Source organism: Colletotrichum karsti, assembly GCF_011947395.1.
Source record: "Colletotrichum karsti strain CkLH20 chromosome Unknown Scaffold21, whole genome shotgun sequence".
Classification (NCBI taxonomy): Eukaryota; Fungi; Ascomycota; class Sordariomycetes; order Glomerellales; family Glomerellaceae; genus Colletotrichum; species Colletotrichum karsti.
Genome location: NW_024065921.1, coordinates 713453 through 729012, shown reverse-complemented (window position 1 = coordinate 729012; position 15560 = coordinate 713453). Strand labels below are relative to the sequence as shown.

General features: G+C 55.1%; 5 protein-coding genes across 5 annotated transcripts; 4 read left to right on the top strand and 1 right to left on the bottom strand.

Moving 5' to 3' along the window:
- Window positions 1-217: 217 nt before the first annotated feature.
- On the top strand, window positions 218-2916 carry CkaCkLH20_07029 (uncharacterized protein; the record flags this gene model as incomplete). Its single annotated transcript, XM_038889746.1, has 3 exons — window positions 218-371; window positions 600-2721; window positions 2778-2916. 3 exons carry the CDS (start codon window positions 218-220, stop codon window positions 2914-2916), a joined length of 2415 nt encoding a protein of 804 aa, XP_038745109.1.
- A 2826-nt stretch (window positions 2917-5742) lies between these two features.
- CkaCkLH20_07028 (uncharacterized protein) lies at window positions 5743-6910 on the top strand (the record flags this gene model as incomplete). The annotated part of the gene is made up of 2 exons (XM_038889745.1): window positions 5743-6198; window positions 6251-6910. 2 exons carry the CDS (start codon window positions 5743-5745, stop codon window positions 6908-6910), a joined length of 1116 nt encoding a protein of 371 aa, XP_038745108.1.
- Window positions 6911-8615: 1705 nt separating this feature from the next.
- Window positions 8616-9779, top strand: CkaCkLH20_07027 (glucanase b; the record flags this gene model as incomplete). Its single annotated transcript, XM_038889744.1, has 1 exon — window positions 8616-9779. One exon carries the CDS (start codon window positions 8616-8618, stop codon window positions 9777-9779), a length of 1164 nt encoding a protein of 387 aa, XP_038745107.1.
- Window positions 9780-11072: 1293 nt separating this feature from the next.
- CkaCkLH20_07026 (uncharacterized protein) lies at window positions 11073-13489 on the top strand (the record flags this gene model as incomplete). Its single annotated transcript, XM_038889743.1, has 3 exons — window positions 11073-11429; window positions 11540-11839; window positions 11903-13489. 3 exons carry the CDS (start codon window positions 11073-11075, stop codon window positions 13487-13489), a joined length of 2244 nt encoding a protein of 747 aa, XP_038745106.1.
- Window positions 13490-13675: 186 nt separating this feature from the next.
- Window positions 13676-15385, bottom strand: CkaCkLH20_07025 (uncharacterized protein; the record flags this gene model as incomplete). The annotated part of the gene is made up of 1 exon (XM_038889742.1): window positions 13676-15385. One exon carries the CDS (start codon window positions 15383-15385, stop codon window positions 13676-13678), a length of 1710 nt encoding a protein of 569 aa, XP_038745105.1.
- Window positions 15386-15560: the final 175 nt, after the last annotated feature.

Below are 15560 nucleotides of genomic sequence, written 5' to 3'. Positions count from 1 at the left end.
CCGAGCGAGGAGGAACCTAGGAGCCAGGCGATTTCAACCATCGTTATAATTCATCGAGACCCGTCGTCCTGATCAAGTCGTTCGCACTTTTGTCTTGGCCGTTGCCCTCGCCGTCGCCGTCGCGGTAGCTTTCCCTAGCCACTCGACCACCACCACTCTAATCCCTCGCAACGAAAAAGAAAAACACAAAAACGCGACAACGACTCGAGCCGTCAAGATGCCCGGCGCAAGCGTTGCGGTCCTTCCCACTTCCGCTTCATCAACACCGGCCTCGCGCAAGGCCTCACTCGCACCGGAACGCAAATACAAGTGTCAGTTCTGCAACAGAGCATTCAGCAGAAGCGAACACCGCAGCAGACATGAACGCTCTCGTAAGTTGCACTCCCCGAGCCCCTCTCCCTCCCCCGAACCCCTCCCCTCTTCCCACAAAGCTTCCGTCGTGCTGGGAACCCCCCGCGACAGCAGCCGACCCCTCCTTCCGCCTCGGTCGTCCGCCTAGATTCTCAACGCATAATGATGGGCACCTAAACACCCCTCGTCGAATCTCGATACACCACCGTCAACTGTTGTTCACCAATCATGCTGACCATCCGCCGCAGACACCAAGGAGCGTCCTTTCAAGTGCATGAAGTGCCGGAGCACATTTGTTCGTCGCGATCTCCTCCTTCGACATGACCGAACAGTTCACGCCAAAGATGGTGGCGTCCCTCTTCATAGCGACGGCAAGCGTCGCTCTGGTCCCAAGACGAGAGCCATCGGCGGCCCTGCAAAGACACCCATGCTTGACCAGTCGGCGATAGATCAGCTCGAAGCTGCTTCCCACGACGGCACTCTCGATGTTGAGACCGCTGCGATGCTCGTCGCGGACTTCCAGCACAAGGCCGCCGCCGGAGCCCGTTCCGCCGGGAGCAATTACGAAGGTAGCCCATCGATGCCATACTCGCCGCATGCCATGGAGCCCACCGTTGCTTACGCCAGCGGCGTCATACCCGTCCCGCAATGGGAGAGTTTCATGTCACAGACTTCTGAGCCCAAGTCGCACTCCACTGCCTCCTCAGCGTCGGGCTCCTTTGAGTCTCAGCAATCATTCAACAGCGGGAGCACGATGCAGCCTCGTAACGTTCAGCTGCCCCCAATCAACGGCCAGACATGCAACGGCCTCGTCCCGGCTCTCCAGTCCATGATCAACTCTTTGCCCAACTCCGGAGCTGGTACACCGGTGCCGCAGAGCCCCTACGCCAACGAGGCTACCATGTCTTCCGCTGGTTTCTGCGCACCGCAGGTCGCAAGCGACGACGAGCGCAATCTGATTCTCGACAACATTCGGGCCAACGACACTGAGCACGCCATCCCCGAAGGCTTCCGTCTGCCCAGCTTGGCATACTTGAACCGTTTCTTGTCGACATACTTTGGGCTGTTCCACCACCACTTGCCATTTCTGCACCCCGCATCTTTCGATTCAACCACGGTTTCCCCGGCTCTACTGCTCGCGGTGCTCAGTATCGGAGCACTATACGCTTTCGACCAGGACCAGGCGTACATGCTCCACATCGGGTCCAAGGTGCTCGTCAATCAGTTCCTTCTTAACAAGGAGAACTTCAGCTCGCGCAAATGCCCGCTGTGGACCATGCAAGGCTCTCTGCTGAACATGATCTTTGCCAGCTGGAGCGGTGACCCGAAAGGACTCGAATGGGCTTGCTCCATCAAGAGCCTGCTCGCGAACATGGTCGCCGGAAACAGGTACGAGCTGAAGCTCCGTCAGGAGGCTCGCGAGGGTGCTCAGCCAACCCGCAACGAATGGATCGAGGACGAGGGTTGCCGTCGTACCTACTACGCCGTCTACATCTTCTTCGGCCTGCTCACTCTGACGTACAACCATACACCTGCCATCAGCTTCAACGAATTCGAGGACTTGCAGCTCCCATCTTCTGAAGCGCTCTGGAACATCAGGGTTGCGGATGAGGCCGCTTGGCATGAGCGCTTGAAGCTGTCGCCCATGTCTACCTTCATGGAAGCGCATGACAATCTGTTCCAGGGAGAGACACTCAGGTACAGTGCGTTTGCGTCGCGGGTTATGATCAATGCCCTGTTCCTCGAAGTGTGGTATCACAAGCGGAGTCCGGAGGCTCTTCAAGACGTTGTGACTGAGTACAAGCTCCGACTTGCTCTCGAGACCTGGGAGAAATCCCTAGAGCTTTGCGAGCCCGAGCATGTCACGGTCCCGTTGAGCGCCCCTCACAAGGGTCACCCTCTTATCTTCAACGCCAAGGCACTGTACCGAAATGCGCGCGCTCGCCTGGAGGTCGATCTGAAATCCGTGCAGGAGGCACTGCGCTACCATGAGTCGTACGAGGTCGCGGCGGCCATGTCCCGCGCTCGGGATCGGGTCAAGCGGTCCAGCGAGATGATCAAGGTAATCCAAGAATGCTACAACTGCATTGAGATTGCCGTGGTTCAGGGCGTGCGCTGGGTTGCACGCACGTCACCGACGAACTGGAGCGTTGAGCACGCCTTGTGTGGTCTAGATTTGATGATCATCCTGTCGCTGTGGCTCTATCGTCTGGAACATGACGACGAACCGGCGACTGAGGAAGAATTGGCCATGTATAACAAGGTTCGGCAACTCTTCGAGAAGGACAACGACGAGGCGTACGCTTCTCAGATCAGTTCCGTTGTTGCCAGACTGTGGGGCGGCATGCTCGACGAGGTCGTCGTTTGGGGGTAAGTCATCGCCAAAGTCCGGTTTGAAAAGGTCACACGTGCTAACAACGCGACAGAATTACCAGACTGATGGGCGAATCTTTCCGCCTGCACGCACAAGCACTTGTCGGCTACGTCGACGACATGGAAGCGTCCTCAAGCGCCTCGACCCCCTCGATGACATCACAAGGGGCGGACGAGGACAGCGTGTACTAGTTGCAATGATTGAACGATTTCCTATGTTGTGTTTCGGGGTCCATTACGGTCGCCCTTTTCTCTTTGGCATATACCTCTCTGTATGTTGGGTTGAACTCTCTATTACTAATCCTGGCGCAAACGGTTCGGAGTTCTTCATCGAACGTGTCCTCTTGGTCTGAGGCTTGTCCCCGAGTCGGAACGGGGGAGGCGGCGCAGATGAGAGGTTTGGCTTTCAGGATGTTCACCGCGCATGACCAGCTCGTTTCGCCGGCTGGGTTTCCTTTTTCCTTATTTCCCCGTTTGGAATGACTTTTATTTAGAGCGTCCCGGCATTGAACTTGGTCATCGGCGATAATGAGGGCAGGAATATGGAGATGGGTTGGGGCATTGGGTTCGGAACGGGTTCCTCGGAAATCAAATCCGAGGAATAGGGATAATTCGGGCCCTGCTCGCGCACCCCAAGGGCTGCCTCAAGGCATGTTGGCTGGTCCATGATGACAAGTTCTTGTTGACTGGTTTTGCGTTTGTTCTACTAGTTCTTACTAATGCCTGCGCGTTGTTGATATCCTTTTTTTTTTGTTTTATTTTCCTTCGTCTCTTTACATTTTTTGCTTGAATGGCTCGACCAGTTCTTGTTGCTGTTTCCGTTTCGTCGTCATATCACTGCGCAAGGTCTTGGTTATGCTTGTTTTGTTTGGATTTGCTCAGATACCTTGTGCGATATACAGATTGCAGTATTTGCTTCCTTTGGAATTTGGTCATCTGACTCTGATTTAAGTTGTCTCTGCTCTGGAATGCGCTTTCGGCACAAGTGGGCGGACAGAAAATGATCACGGCAGTGAGGGCATCTTCCAAGACGAAGGTACCTGAGTCTGTTAATTGGTCGAGATGTAAGGGAGGAGCTGGCTTCTTGAGCACATGTGTATAGATAGTTTCCTAGGAGTTGAACATCGACATAACACCTCTCCTAATTGCACCCGCTGGCCTCTGCTACTTTGGGACACGGCAGCTGCTGTGATGAGCGAATGGGTCATTATGTCGTCGTCGACACCATGTATGTCCAGCTGCGTGTGGAGTAGTAGACTTCGCCATCGAAAAGCCCACCGTTTGAATGACAAAGAGCTTAGGGTGAGACTTGTGCTAAGGAGAATTAGAGCGAAGGTGTGATCTGTAGCCAGTACAGCTGATCGTCCCACACTATCTAGACAGTGATGGGGGAGCATGTGTGGAAGAAGTGCCTAGCAAAGCTCGAGGCGGCAAGTGGCTTTGATTGACGATTTTCTGGTGGTCTCGGTAGATCATGCCACAACATTGTCTTGACAACATCACAAGCTACGGCAAGAGCATGCTGCACTTTGGCAGTTCTCTTGATATAATGGTGATGAGTTCGGGGCATGGGCTTGCAAGATGTGGGATTGCACGAATAGCTCTGCGAGCAGTCAATGGCCCAACACGCGTCCGATCGGCGCGGGTTCCTTTATAAATCAATTACTGGGTTCATCTATAGCAAAGCTGAGGGAGAAAAGGCTGTAGGTGAGTTATTGATGCATACCGACGAGCGGTCCCCAAGAAGATCAAAGCCACACTTTAATTAGAGACAGACGCAACAACAACAACGGGGGGGCTTTTTTCCCTCTTCGTTGGTGAGACCCGGCCGGCTATCCGCTAACAGTCGTCTCGCGGGCGCGAAGCTGACTAGCAACGTGTAGTCGTTCCTTTTCATTGTTCTCTCTCCTTTGACGTCGTTGAAACACCGTTCGAGACTGGAATGTCTAACGTGGCGGCTTTTGCAGCGACCTTCGACACACCTTCGGCTCCGATTCCAGCTTCAGATTACAACGCTCACACCCTGACACTTACCCAATCTCTTCCTCCTCCTCCTCCTCCTCTTCGTCCCCCTGATCCTTAGTCCAATCCAGCAGGCGCGGGTTCTCGCAGGGTCAACACCATTACTACGCGACGCGACACAGTGTAGTACAACCTGATGTGGCTTGTCCGCCACCGCACACGGGCATGGATTCAGGGTAGGAAGAGAGAAGGGGTGGGGGACAGTTTGGGCGCTTCCCTAGACCCAGCCGGTTCCCAGGCACCAACCCGTTGTTCTCGTGTTGCTTCTTTGTGCCGAGCATCTAGTTGAGCTGTGTTTCATACCACTTTGGGTATTTCCGGGAGAACGGCTGCAGGTTCTCTGGACAACGGTTAACGATTGGCCGTGTTTTGGGGTTTTGTGATGCCGGTATCGAATCTCTCCTCTATGGTGATCTTGACCACGCTTCTAACGTGCAAAACGGCTGGCTTCTATCGTCTTTGTCCATTGATAGCACCCCTTTGATCTCCGGCATCTTTTCTCGAGACCCTTCGTCACTTCCTGGGACGCCAATCAATGTAGTTGTGCTCATGGAAGTGAGCGGCGAGGGTTGTAGCTTGGGTCGCGGTCGAACCCCCGCCACAGGAACAATGGTCGTACAGCATTGATTCCTTCCGACTCTACCTGGCCTTGTATTTTCGTGGCCGAGAGCAATACATAGCCAGCACATGGTCCTCCCCTTTCTCCCTGCCTTTTCCTGTGATGCTGTCGAGTCTTTACCCCACGTCCCTCGCTTCTCCCTCTCTTTCGACGTCTCGCTCGCCTGAGCGCCAGTCTGGGCTTCATTTCATCCCACCGTCTTCTATTTCTGTTCATGCACGCCTGGACTGGTCTCATGCGCGCTTGAGCTTCCTTCAGTTCTGTCAAAACTTTAGACGATCGATCTGTGTGCACGGCTCTGGTAGTGGTCCACCACAAAAGGCAGACGTATATACGGAAACACATAACCCATAACAACATCTCAAACTATAGGCATCATGGGGCATTTTGCGACAAGATGGTTTGCTGCGATCGGCCTGCTCGCTCCTATCGCCAGCGCTGCTTGCGAATGTGGGTACGCTGCGAACATCACCGGCACAGTCGAGATCTTCACCGACCTCATCGAGACCGACTTCACAAGGGTCAGAGATATCCAAAACAACACTGATTGGGCACGGCAAGAGTTCAACAAGACCAACTCAAATGCCAGAGGTCCCCTCGGAGAGAACTTCACGCCGACAAATGTCGCCTCAGTCCACCAAGGGTCGAGTTCCTTCGGGCTGAGCTCGACCAAGACCGATGCTGGACTGCAGCTGCTAGTTGAGAGCTCGACTCGGGACGGGCTGGTACCCGGCGCGGAGATCGATACGGTGAGGAATGATCTCCAATACGGATCGTTCCGTGCGATGATGAAGGTGCCAGATGTAGCGGGAACATGTGCTGCCTTCTTCTGGGTAAGAAGAACTTGCCACTTGCGTACACATTGATTGCTGACAGAGAGCGTAGTACTACAACGACACTCAAGAGATAGACATGGAGTTTTTGACAAGAGAGTTCAACCCGGCCAACAATTCTTTCCCCGTCAATATTGTCCTGCAGTCGCGCGCTGCGATGGAAAAGGGCTACGATGCGGCGGGAACAGGCAACTTCATCAAGACCAACCTGGGCTTCAACCCAACCACGGACTTCCACGAGTATCGCATTGACTACCTCCGCGACGAAGTCATCTTCTACGCCGACGGCACCGTGATCGGCAGTATGAATGGCAGCGCCGTGCCTGCCGAGGGCGGCCACTTGATTCTTCAGCACTGGAGCAACGGAAACCCTCTGTGGTCTGGTGGCCCCCCGAAGAAGGACGCAATTCTCACCGTGGCCTCCGTCAAGGCCTACTTCAACTCGTCACTTGACAGCCGCCAGGATGACTATCAGACTCGCTGCATCGATCCCGCGGCGCCGGACGCCGTTTGCCCTATTCCCGATGTCCCGTCCTTCTTCTTCACTGCCCATACGAACATGACCAACAACCAGACCGTATCTGGGCAGCCCCCGCCGGGAGGTCACAAGGACCAGGACGGCCAAGCTAGCCAGCAAGGGACCGCCTCGGTGGAGGCACCTTCGTGGGCTATGCTCATCAGTGCGGTTTTCTTAGGCGTCTGGTTCATTTGACCCTCCCCCTTCTTCTCTCCCTTCCCGTCGCCGACGGCATTGGTTCATCGACCGAATCTCTCTCCTACGTATGGGCCCCTCTTGTTTATCATACCATCCCAGCGGCGGAAGCCTTTTACTTCCTGTACGACTTACGAAATGATGTAGCGTGGTGAACGGCGTTCAAAGGCTAGCAGGTTGCCGATTTATTGTTTCTGGTGGTGTATTATGACCATGTTAGCTACTTTGACGACACGGTTTTGATGAAATGAAGAAACGTTCCAAAACCCGATCCTGCAAAAGCTCTAAGCCAGTCAACCTATGACATTCCATTTCGATACAAGGGGAAAACATGGCGACTTCCGAGCTGAAGACGGTTCCCATGATATGGTGAGGTATGTACACCATCGTGATAATGGACCGCTGCCACGGCGCATTCCCAAGATGGACAGACGTTTGAGCCGCCATACATGCAGCCCGTAACCTTCCACCTTCCATTCCCATACCCGCTGTCACAATTCTCGACCGAATTGTCTTGGATAGAAGAAAGCAATTGTTGTGTTGATTCCGTCACCAGCGGCAAGACTAAGAACTAGGGCGTCCTTGTGCGCCAAAGGAAGCAAGGTAAGCAGAGACCAATCACACTCGCAGCAATCGTCTGCCCCAGACCCCAGAGTCATCATCTGACCTGTTTTCGACACCTCAACTCTCGGTAGTTGATAGTCGGATATGCAAATGTCTCGAAGCCCCAGATGCCGCACAGCCTCGAGCTCGTCTCCATCTTTTCTCCAATAATGCCCGTCATGGCGGATCAGCGGCACATTTACGGGCCCCTCATCGTCGTGGATCACGCACGTGGCCATCGAATGGCGCATACGATCCGCGACCACTGGCCGATCGTCGCGTCGCGTTGCGTCGCGTCAGACTGCTGCAGCGTTGCAGACACCACTTCCACGACTCCGTCAACCTGGTGGGCGAGTGATCCCCTTGGCGGGCTTTTCCACGAGGAAAATGCGGCCGAGACAGTCTGCCCCTACCCCGGATTTGCTTCCCCCATGTGCCTGTGCATGTGCCGGCTGTAGCGATTCTGCCCTCGCAACAAACCCGGACGAATACCTGGCACAGGCCGTCTTTCCCTTTCGACGGTGCTGGTCCCCAAAGAGGGTCATTTGTCCATCGTCGAGTCGAGTCGCGCCTCTTCCCATCACTCCACTCCACCGACAAACCAGAAATACAACGGGCGTCGACTCGCTGCGACCATGTGTCGTCGCTTGGTAATCGGACCGGACCTTCATGTGCCGTGCGGCTGGAGTCGTCAGATGGAACTTGGAAAACCGGGCGAGCGGTTTGCAAGGCAGTGGGCACCAGCCCACGTATCCATGTCATCCATTCCGTCATTCTGGAAGGGAGGGAGAGTCCAGCGCATCACACTTGCGCGTCTCATTCATTCTCTGATAATGTTTGGATAAGTCACCGGCCTCTCAGGTTGTATGGCCCGAGTAATCGCACGTGGCCATCCCGGTCAGTTGCTCCCATTCTGGCTCTCCCCTGCCGGACGACAGAGGCAGATACGACGAACGCCGTCTTGATAAAAGGGCACAGCCGCCGCGTTTCTCCCAAACCCTGGCAGCCCTGCAGCTGCAAAGTCTTTTTCTGCGCTGCGACACCGCGGGAGCAATAGCAACACAATTCAGCCATCCTTGCAAGCGTCCAATTCATACAGAACATGACGAGGCCGACGGTCGACATTGTTTTGGTGAACAACACCGGCTCGTCCAATGCGTATGCTCACTTGACCGGACTGGACATCAACAGAAATAATGCCGTCTTCATACTCCAGGCCGATGGTGTCACGGGCTACTACCCGACCTCGCCTTCCGGCATCCTGCAACCCCTGGGAACCGACTGCGCCATCTCCCTGGGAGCGCCGGGGTCGACGCGAAAGCTGACGATCCCCCAGATCGCAGGCGGTAGGATCTGGTTCTCCCGGGACGGCCCGCTCAGGTTCCTCCTGAACCCGGGTCCGGCCGTGGTGGAGCCTTCGGCGACGAACCCGTCCGACGCAAACTACAATCTCAGCTGGGGTTTCTGCGAATTCACATTCAACAGCTTCCAGCTTTTCGTCAACATTTCGTACGTCGACTTCGTGAGCATCCCCGTCTCCCTGACTCTGGAAAACGACTCGGGCACCGTCACCAACGTGCCAGGCCTCCCGAGCAACGGTCTCGATGCCGTCTGTGACAAGCTGCGCGCCCAAGATTCCAGCGACAAGGCCGGCTGGAGCAAGCTCATTGTGCGCACCCCCGACAACACGGCCAACCTGCGTGCACTGAGTCCCAATTCGGGCATCGTTATGCAGCCCAGCCTGTTCCAGGGGTACTATCAGCCCTACGTCAATGCCGTATGGGACAAGTACAGCTCTGCCGATCTGACGGTCAACACCCAGGCCCAATGGGGCAACGTCAACGGTCGCGTGGGCGCAGACAACCTCTTGACGTTTGGCGATGTCGGATCCTTTGCTCAACCGAGTGCGCGGGATATCTTCAGCTGCAGCACCGGGCCGTTCGGCGGTTATCCCAAGAACCAAGCCGAGATGGGGGCCATCGGTGCGCGTGTTGCGGCAGCCTTCAACCGATCCACGCTGCTGATCAATAACCAGCAGCCCGAGGGCGAGAAAGTAGCCAACTACTACAAGGATACCCGGACGAATCACTACTCGCGTATCTGCCACGAGGTCAGCCCCGATGGCCGTGGTTACGCGTTCCCCTACGACGATGTTGGCTCATCCAGCGGAGGTGACCAGTCTGGCTCGCTGTTTGACTCGAACCCGAGGCTCCTCACGGTCGGCATCGGAGGTAGAGGTTCGTCTGCGGCGCAAGAGGAGCTTTGAGCGAAACATGGTTTGATTCGGGTTAAGACGCAGTATCAAGTGTACTGCTGCACATGGTGGAGGTTCCAAGTGTACATATGGCTAGAACTTAGCATCTTGGGTATGAGTCGAGCCACTTGGAACAGATACCTTGAATAGAGACTGTCCGCACGTAGATACCTGCCCATCTCATGGCGCAGCACGCGACTGGTCGCGCCCAAGGTAGCCGAGTCTGGTGATAGGCATTCAGGGGTACGAACGGATATTACGCTGGAGGCGCAACAATCGTCTGCGTATCCCAAGGCCCGGTAACTGAATCAAGAATATCTCCAGTCGTGATGCAGGTCCAGCGGCAGCAGTCCTTTCGGCCTTGACCGCGGTCCAGGGTTGAGGTACTCAGCAGTCGAATTCGATCCGAACAAATCTTCCAGTGCAGTGGCACGATCCAGCCATCAAGTCTCACAAGCGGACTACAACTCAGCTCTTCTTTTGGGCTGGATGCCTGGAACGATGTCATCGCATTTCGTCCAGTGAGAACGACTTAAACAGAACTGACAGGGAGCAACGCAGATGCAAGCGTCTTGGGGGTACTAATCGAGACCGTTGGGGCTGGCTAATGAGCACGCGAGCTAAGCGGTTTTGACTCAGCTCCGGAATCAATCTCGGCTAAGGCCAAGCATACGGATACCGAACTTGCAGCCACTACCGTAGGGGGGAGGGGATACGGTTGTATCCATCACCCGAAGCCGCCACAGCAGAATTTGAAAGGCGCGCTCCTTTTGGCTTTGTAACCTGTCCATGGTGTAAATGTGGCCGGCAGGGCAAAAGCCAGTCAGCATCGTGACCGGGAACGTGACCGAATCAGCCCATGTTGGAAGCCGTTTCTTCGGTCGGCGATGCCCGTGGTGCTTTCGTGGCCTCCAGACTCGTGGTTACCGTGTATGATTCCGGAGTCCTCCGTCTCGGCGAACAACGAACGCTCTTTGCTTGGCCATCTGTTCGAGAATCGACCTCGGCATCGAACCTCATCCAAGACCCCTGGTTCTGGGCTCGTCAGATTCCCGTTGCCACTGCACAGCTGCTCTGCTGCATCTCCCGTTATCCGAGGATTCCAGACCTGCGTCGTACCCCGGTCTTCTCTTCCGAACGGACTAGACGCCCTTGGTTGACACCCACGGAGTCGGAGGCAACTACTTGATCTCGCGTAGCCGTTCATCCATCAAGACGTGCCACTTACACATCCAGTACCCAATTGCATAACGTGGCTTCATTACCTCGTGATCGCCCTTCCCGGGGACGAGGAACATCCCACCTTTGAGCCGTCAGTCATCTCTCATTCTCGACTCCAAAGACTCGGCGCTCCTCTTACTGGGCTCCGACCAGGCTGCCATCTGCACCATTCCCGGTTTCTCTGCACATCTCATCTCCGCCTCGCTTGCCGCTTCCCCCCGCCCCGATCCTGTCTATCAAACAAGGACTAATTCAAAGTCTGACAATGGCACCCACCAGGAAATCTCAGCAACGTTCGTCGGCCGGAATTTAGCATCTCTGTACCTGATTTCTTCCTTCAAGGCTTGCTGGGTATATCAGGCCATCCCATGTGGATTCAGCATGGTGTACTGCGGTAAGCCGTCCAAGGGCTGCTCCAACTGTCGAGAGCGTAAGGTTAGGGTACGTGTGCTCATACAATTCCCGATTCTTGCTCTTCTGAGAGGCAATTGCTAGACGATGATGGATGAGGTGATTTGAATCTGGCATAAGGCTAACAACACGGTCAACAGTGCGATCAGAGAGAACCTGGTTGCGGCCAATGCGAGAAACGTCAGCAAGAATGCCCTGGGTACCGCAACCTCGTCGATCTCATGTTCCGGGATGAAAGCTCCCACGTCATCAAGAAAGCTGCCAAAACAAGGGCACGGGGACGCGCGAAGAATGCAATGGCCTCGAGCTCCACGGTCGACGCACCGGAACCCGGCGTTGACGCACCGTCTACTACCGGCCCCGATAGCCCCGATCCGCCTCCCGGGACGACAACCAGAGCGAGCACTAGGCGTCAAATCCCGCCTAATGCTTTGACCGTGGTAACTCGGAGTGCCTCTGTTCGAAGCCGGCCTCGCCATAATCCATGGCCTTCACCACCCCAGCCTGCTCATCCCACGAACAACGATTGCGAAGACGATGACGACGATGACGAGGGTCTGCTGCCGTCGCCCGAGGAAGGGAATTGGCCTTCGACACCGCAAGCCACGTTGTTGTACTCGCTAGCACCGTCCTATCAGGAACGTGGCACGGCATTCTTCTTCTCACGTTACGTTTCTGCCGACGAGAACGCCTGCTACCAAAATTACGACTTCATCTTCGACATCTGGCGTCCTGCCAGTATGCACGCCAGTCGAAAAGTCGACAGTGTCATGGCGAGCATGACTGCCGTTGGGTTGGCTGGTCTCTCTGACCTTACCAAGTGTCCTCGAACGATGGACTGGGCACGCCGCAGCTACGGCACCGCTCTTCACCTGGCGAACGACGCATTGCGGGACCCCTCCGAGGCGGTTAAGGACACGACCATGCTGTCCGTCCTCATTCTGAACACATATGAGATGCTCACCGGCCGGAGCCCCCAGACGGTACGCGCATGGCAGGAGCACATCAATGGCGCGGCTGCTCTGGCGAAAATACGCGGTCTCAAGCAGTTCCAGTCGCCCGCTGGCGTGCGCATGTTTTTGATGTTGACACACATTGCCCTCACCAGCTGTATTCAGCGGAGCTTGCCTATGCCTCAATCTCTCGTTGACCTTCGGAACCAGCTAGGAATGCTTTCGCCAGCAGGTGACCCGGGCTGGAAAATGTCGGGCCCGATTTATAAGGTCATGCAACTCAGGCATGATATCAGGATCGGCAAATTGAGGCAAACGGACGCCATCATTGACCAGCTTTCAAAAGTCGACTTGGAATTCGTTAACATCATCGCCCACCTACCGGAAACCTGGCAATTTCGACAGGTGAGCCTTTCACAGTCCCATCCGGCTGTGTTCGATGGTTACCACTGCCATGTGTATCCCGCGCTGTCGCTTGCGGCAACATGGAACGGTATCCGATCTCTCAGAATATTGATACACGAGACCATAATCGGAGAACTATTTCGATGCCATCATGAACAGCACATCTTGTCTTGGCCGTACGAGGCTAAGTTGCAGCTTACCAAGTCTGTTGACCTGCTTGAAAGACTCCGTGATGCTATTTTAGCGAGCGTCCCCCAACATTTCGGTGTTGTCAGCTTCAGGGCACTAATCGAGAACCGTGACTTGCCCGTCGGTATAGTCAAAGCAAGAAGGCCGCCGTCTCGAGTGGTACCATCGCCGGCGACATCTACGTCATCTTCGCCTGGTTCGTCTGTCGATTCTCCCGGTCCAGCTCCCTTTAACGGGCCTACTCTGCATGACCCGACCCAAGCCGAGGGTCTCAACGACAGCGCCGAGCGTTTTATGATACTTGCATCAGCCAGTAACACCATTGTCTGGCCATTGTATCTTTTGGGCGTGTCATCTTCGTGCACAACAGAGGTCAGAGAGTATGTCGTTGATCGTTTACGGGCGATTCTTAGGGAGACAAGCCTGCAACAGGCTGGCGGGGTGGCACAAATGGTCCGAAGCAAGGAGGTCTCCATCCCTTGGGCTGACTTGCCATGGCATCAGATGCCGCAGATACCAACGACAGCCGAGATGCTGGTGTAAACTGGCACGCATACAGGCGAGACTTTGCGCCATACGAAAAAAAGTAGTTACGTTAGACCCTTCCGGTTCTTGGTACCAATAGACGAAATGTGCTCGAGACGGTCTGAGCGGGAGCGATGCAAAATAATTCGGGGTATCATGTCTATTTCTCTGCGCCATCTCTTGAAGAGACAGACCTTCGGTCCTTCACCAGTTGTCGAAGTTGCCGAAGCCACCGTTCTTCGTCTTCTTTCGCGCAGGTTCTTCCCATGTGTCGACGTCTGTTCCTTCGGCATGTTTTGGGCCGCTCTTTTGTGCTTTGAGATATCTGCCTACACTGGCGCCTGCGTCTTCGTCGTCCACGGTGCCGTCAGCCCGAACTCGCTTGCCCGTCCACGTCGTCTTGTCATCTTCTGTGCCTCCATTTAGTACTATTGCCTGCTTGGCCCTCTCCGACTGTTCGGCCTCGTTCTTCTCCTTCAAGAACTCTTCAAAAGGATCCAGGTAAACAATCACTTCCTTCATCACAATCTTGTTGAGCGGCCTGTCGGATCCGTCGGTAGGCACATCTTCCATTTTTGACAAGACGTCGAGACCACCAACTACCTTGCCGAAGACTGTGTGCTTGTTGTCGAGATGCTTTGTCGGCCGGTAAATGATGAAGAACTGGCTGGAGTTGGTGTTCTTGCCCTTGTTCGCCATGCTGATGATACCCCGAGCGTTGTGCATCAATGGTCCGTCGAACTCGTCCTGGAAGTTTTTGCCCCAGATGCTAGCGCCGCCCTTGCCAGTGCCCGAGGGATCACCTCCTTGAAGCATGAAGTTCCTGATGTTCCGGTGGAAAGTGACGCCCCTGTAATAGCCCTTCTGAGCAAGCCTTGTGAAGTTCCAAACCGCACGCGGAGCGAATTCTGGGTAAAGCTCGATATTTAAGTCGCCAAGATTCGTTTCAATTCGGGCATAACCCTTGACCTTGACTCGTCTGGGCTTCAGCATGTACTCTTCGTCGGTCAGCAGCGCTCGTTCACCGCTTGTTTCCGGTGTCAGTCCTGTGCTGGTAAAGCTTGCAGCTGCCTTGCCAGTCGTATATACCGCGGCGTTGGACGGAATCTTCTTGTCCATGATCATCGACTTGCGCTGCACGCTTGAACCAGATTTGATTACTGCAGATGTGCGGTTCACATCAGCACCTTCCTCGCGCTCCTTCCGCGCCTTTTCGACGGCTTGCTTAGCCCTGAGAACCTTGTCGCCGATTCGACCGAGGGCGTTGATGTTGACATTGCCTTCTTTGCGCTCCTCCTCCTGCTCCTTGGTCAGAACTGCCTCCTCGCCGTCCTTGAGGAACTTGAATTGACTCAAATCCCTGCTTGCAGCGTTCTGTGGGTCTTGCAGCGTGATGATGTCGGCCCTGGTGAACTTTTCGTCGTCGACAAGATCTTGCCAATTCTTGGCCTTGATGTTCATTCGCTCGACCGTGTCCCACGCGAAGACATTTGCGTATGTTCCGTGTCGGACTGCAACGATGTGGGTGTTATCCGTGAAGACCTTGAAGGACACGGGGTCGATCAAGTCGCCCTGACCATCGCCAAAGCCCGGGGTCCGCGACTCGGTATCGGCGTTTCTGGCGAAGTTCAGCTTGATGAGATCTTTGGCATCCAAAGGCTCGCCATTGACGGGATTGGTGCCATGTTTGGCCAGCCATGAGCTAATGATCTCGACATCGAATATGGTACCTTCTTTGGTGCAGACGGGGTTCTTGAAGGGTTGGAGGCTGGCAGCGCAAAAGTTGAAGGGCAGGCGTCGGAAGGAGTCCGGGCGGGCGCGCGCGTTCACGTTCGCACCAGCACTAGCAGAGTAGGCATTTGAGGATGACCACTCGGAGTGAGTAATGTACAGCTTGTCTGTGTTTTTGCCCATCCTCGCAGAAAGGCGTTGTGATTGTCGAAGCGTTGGCGAGGCTGTGCCACCGGGTGTCGTGAGGAGGAGGCGTGAGAAGACAGTACTCAATGCCTAAAGCCTGTGCCTTAACAGCCCCAAATGTAATTATCTTGGTGCCGAAAGTATTAATGTTAAAGGAATGATCGCGTTGCCC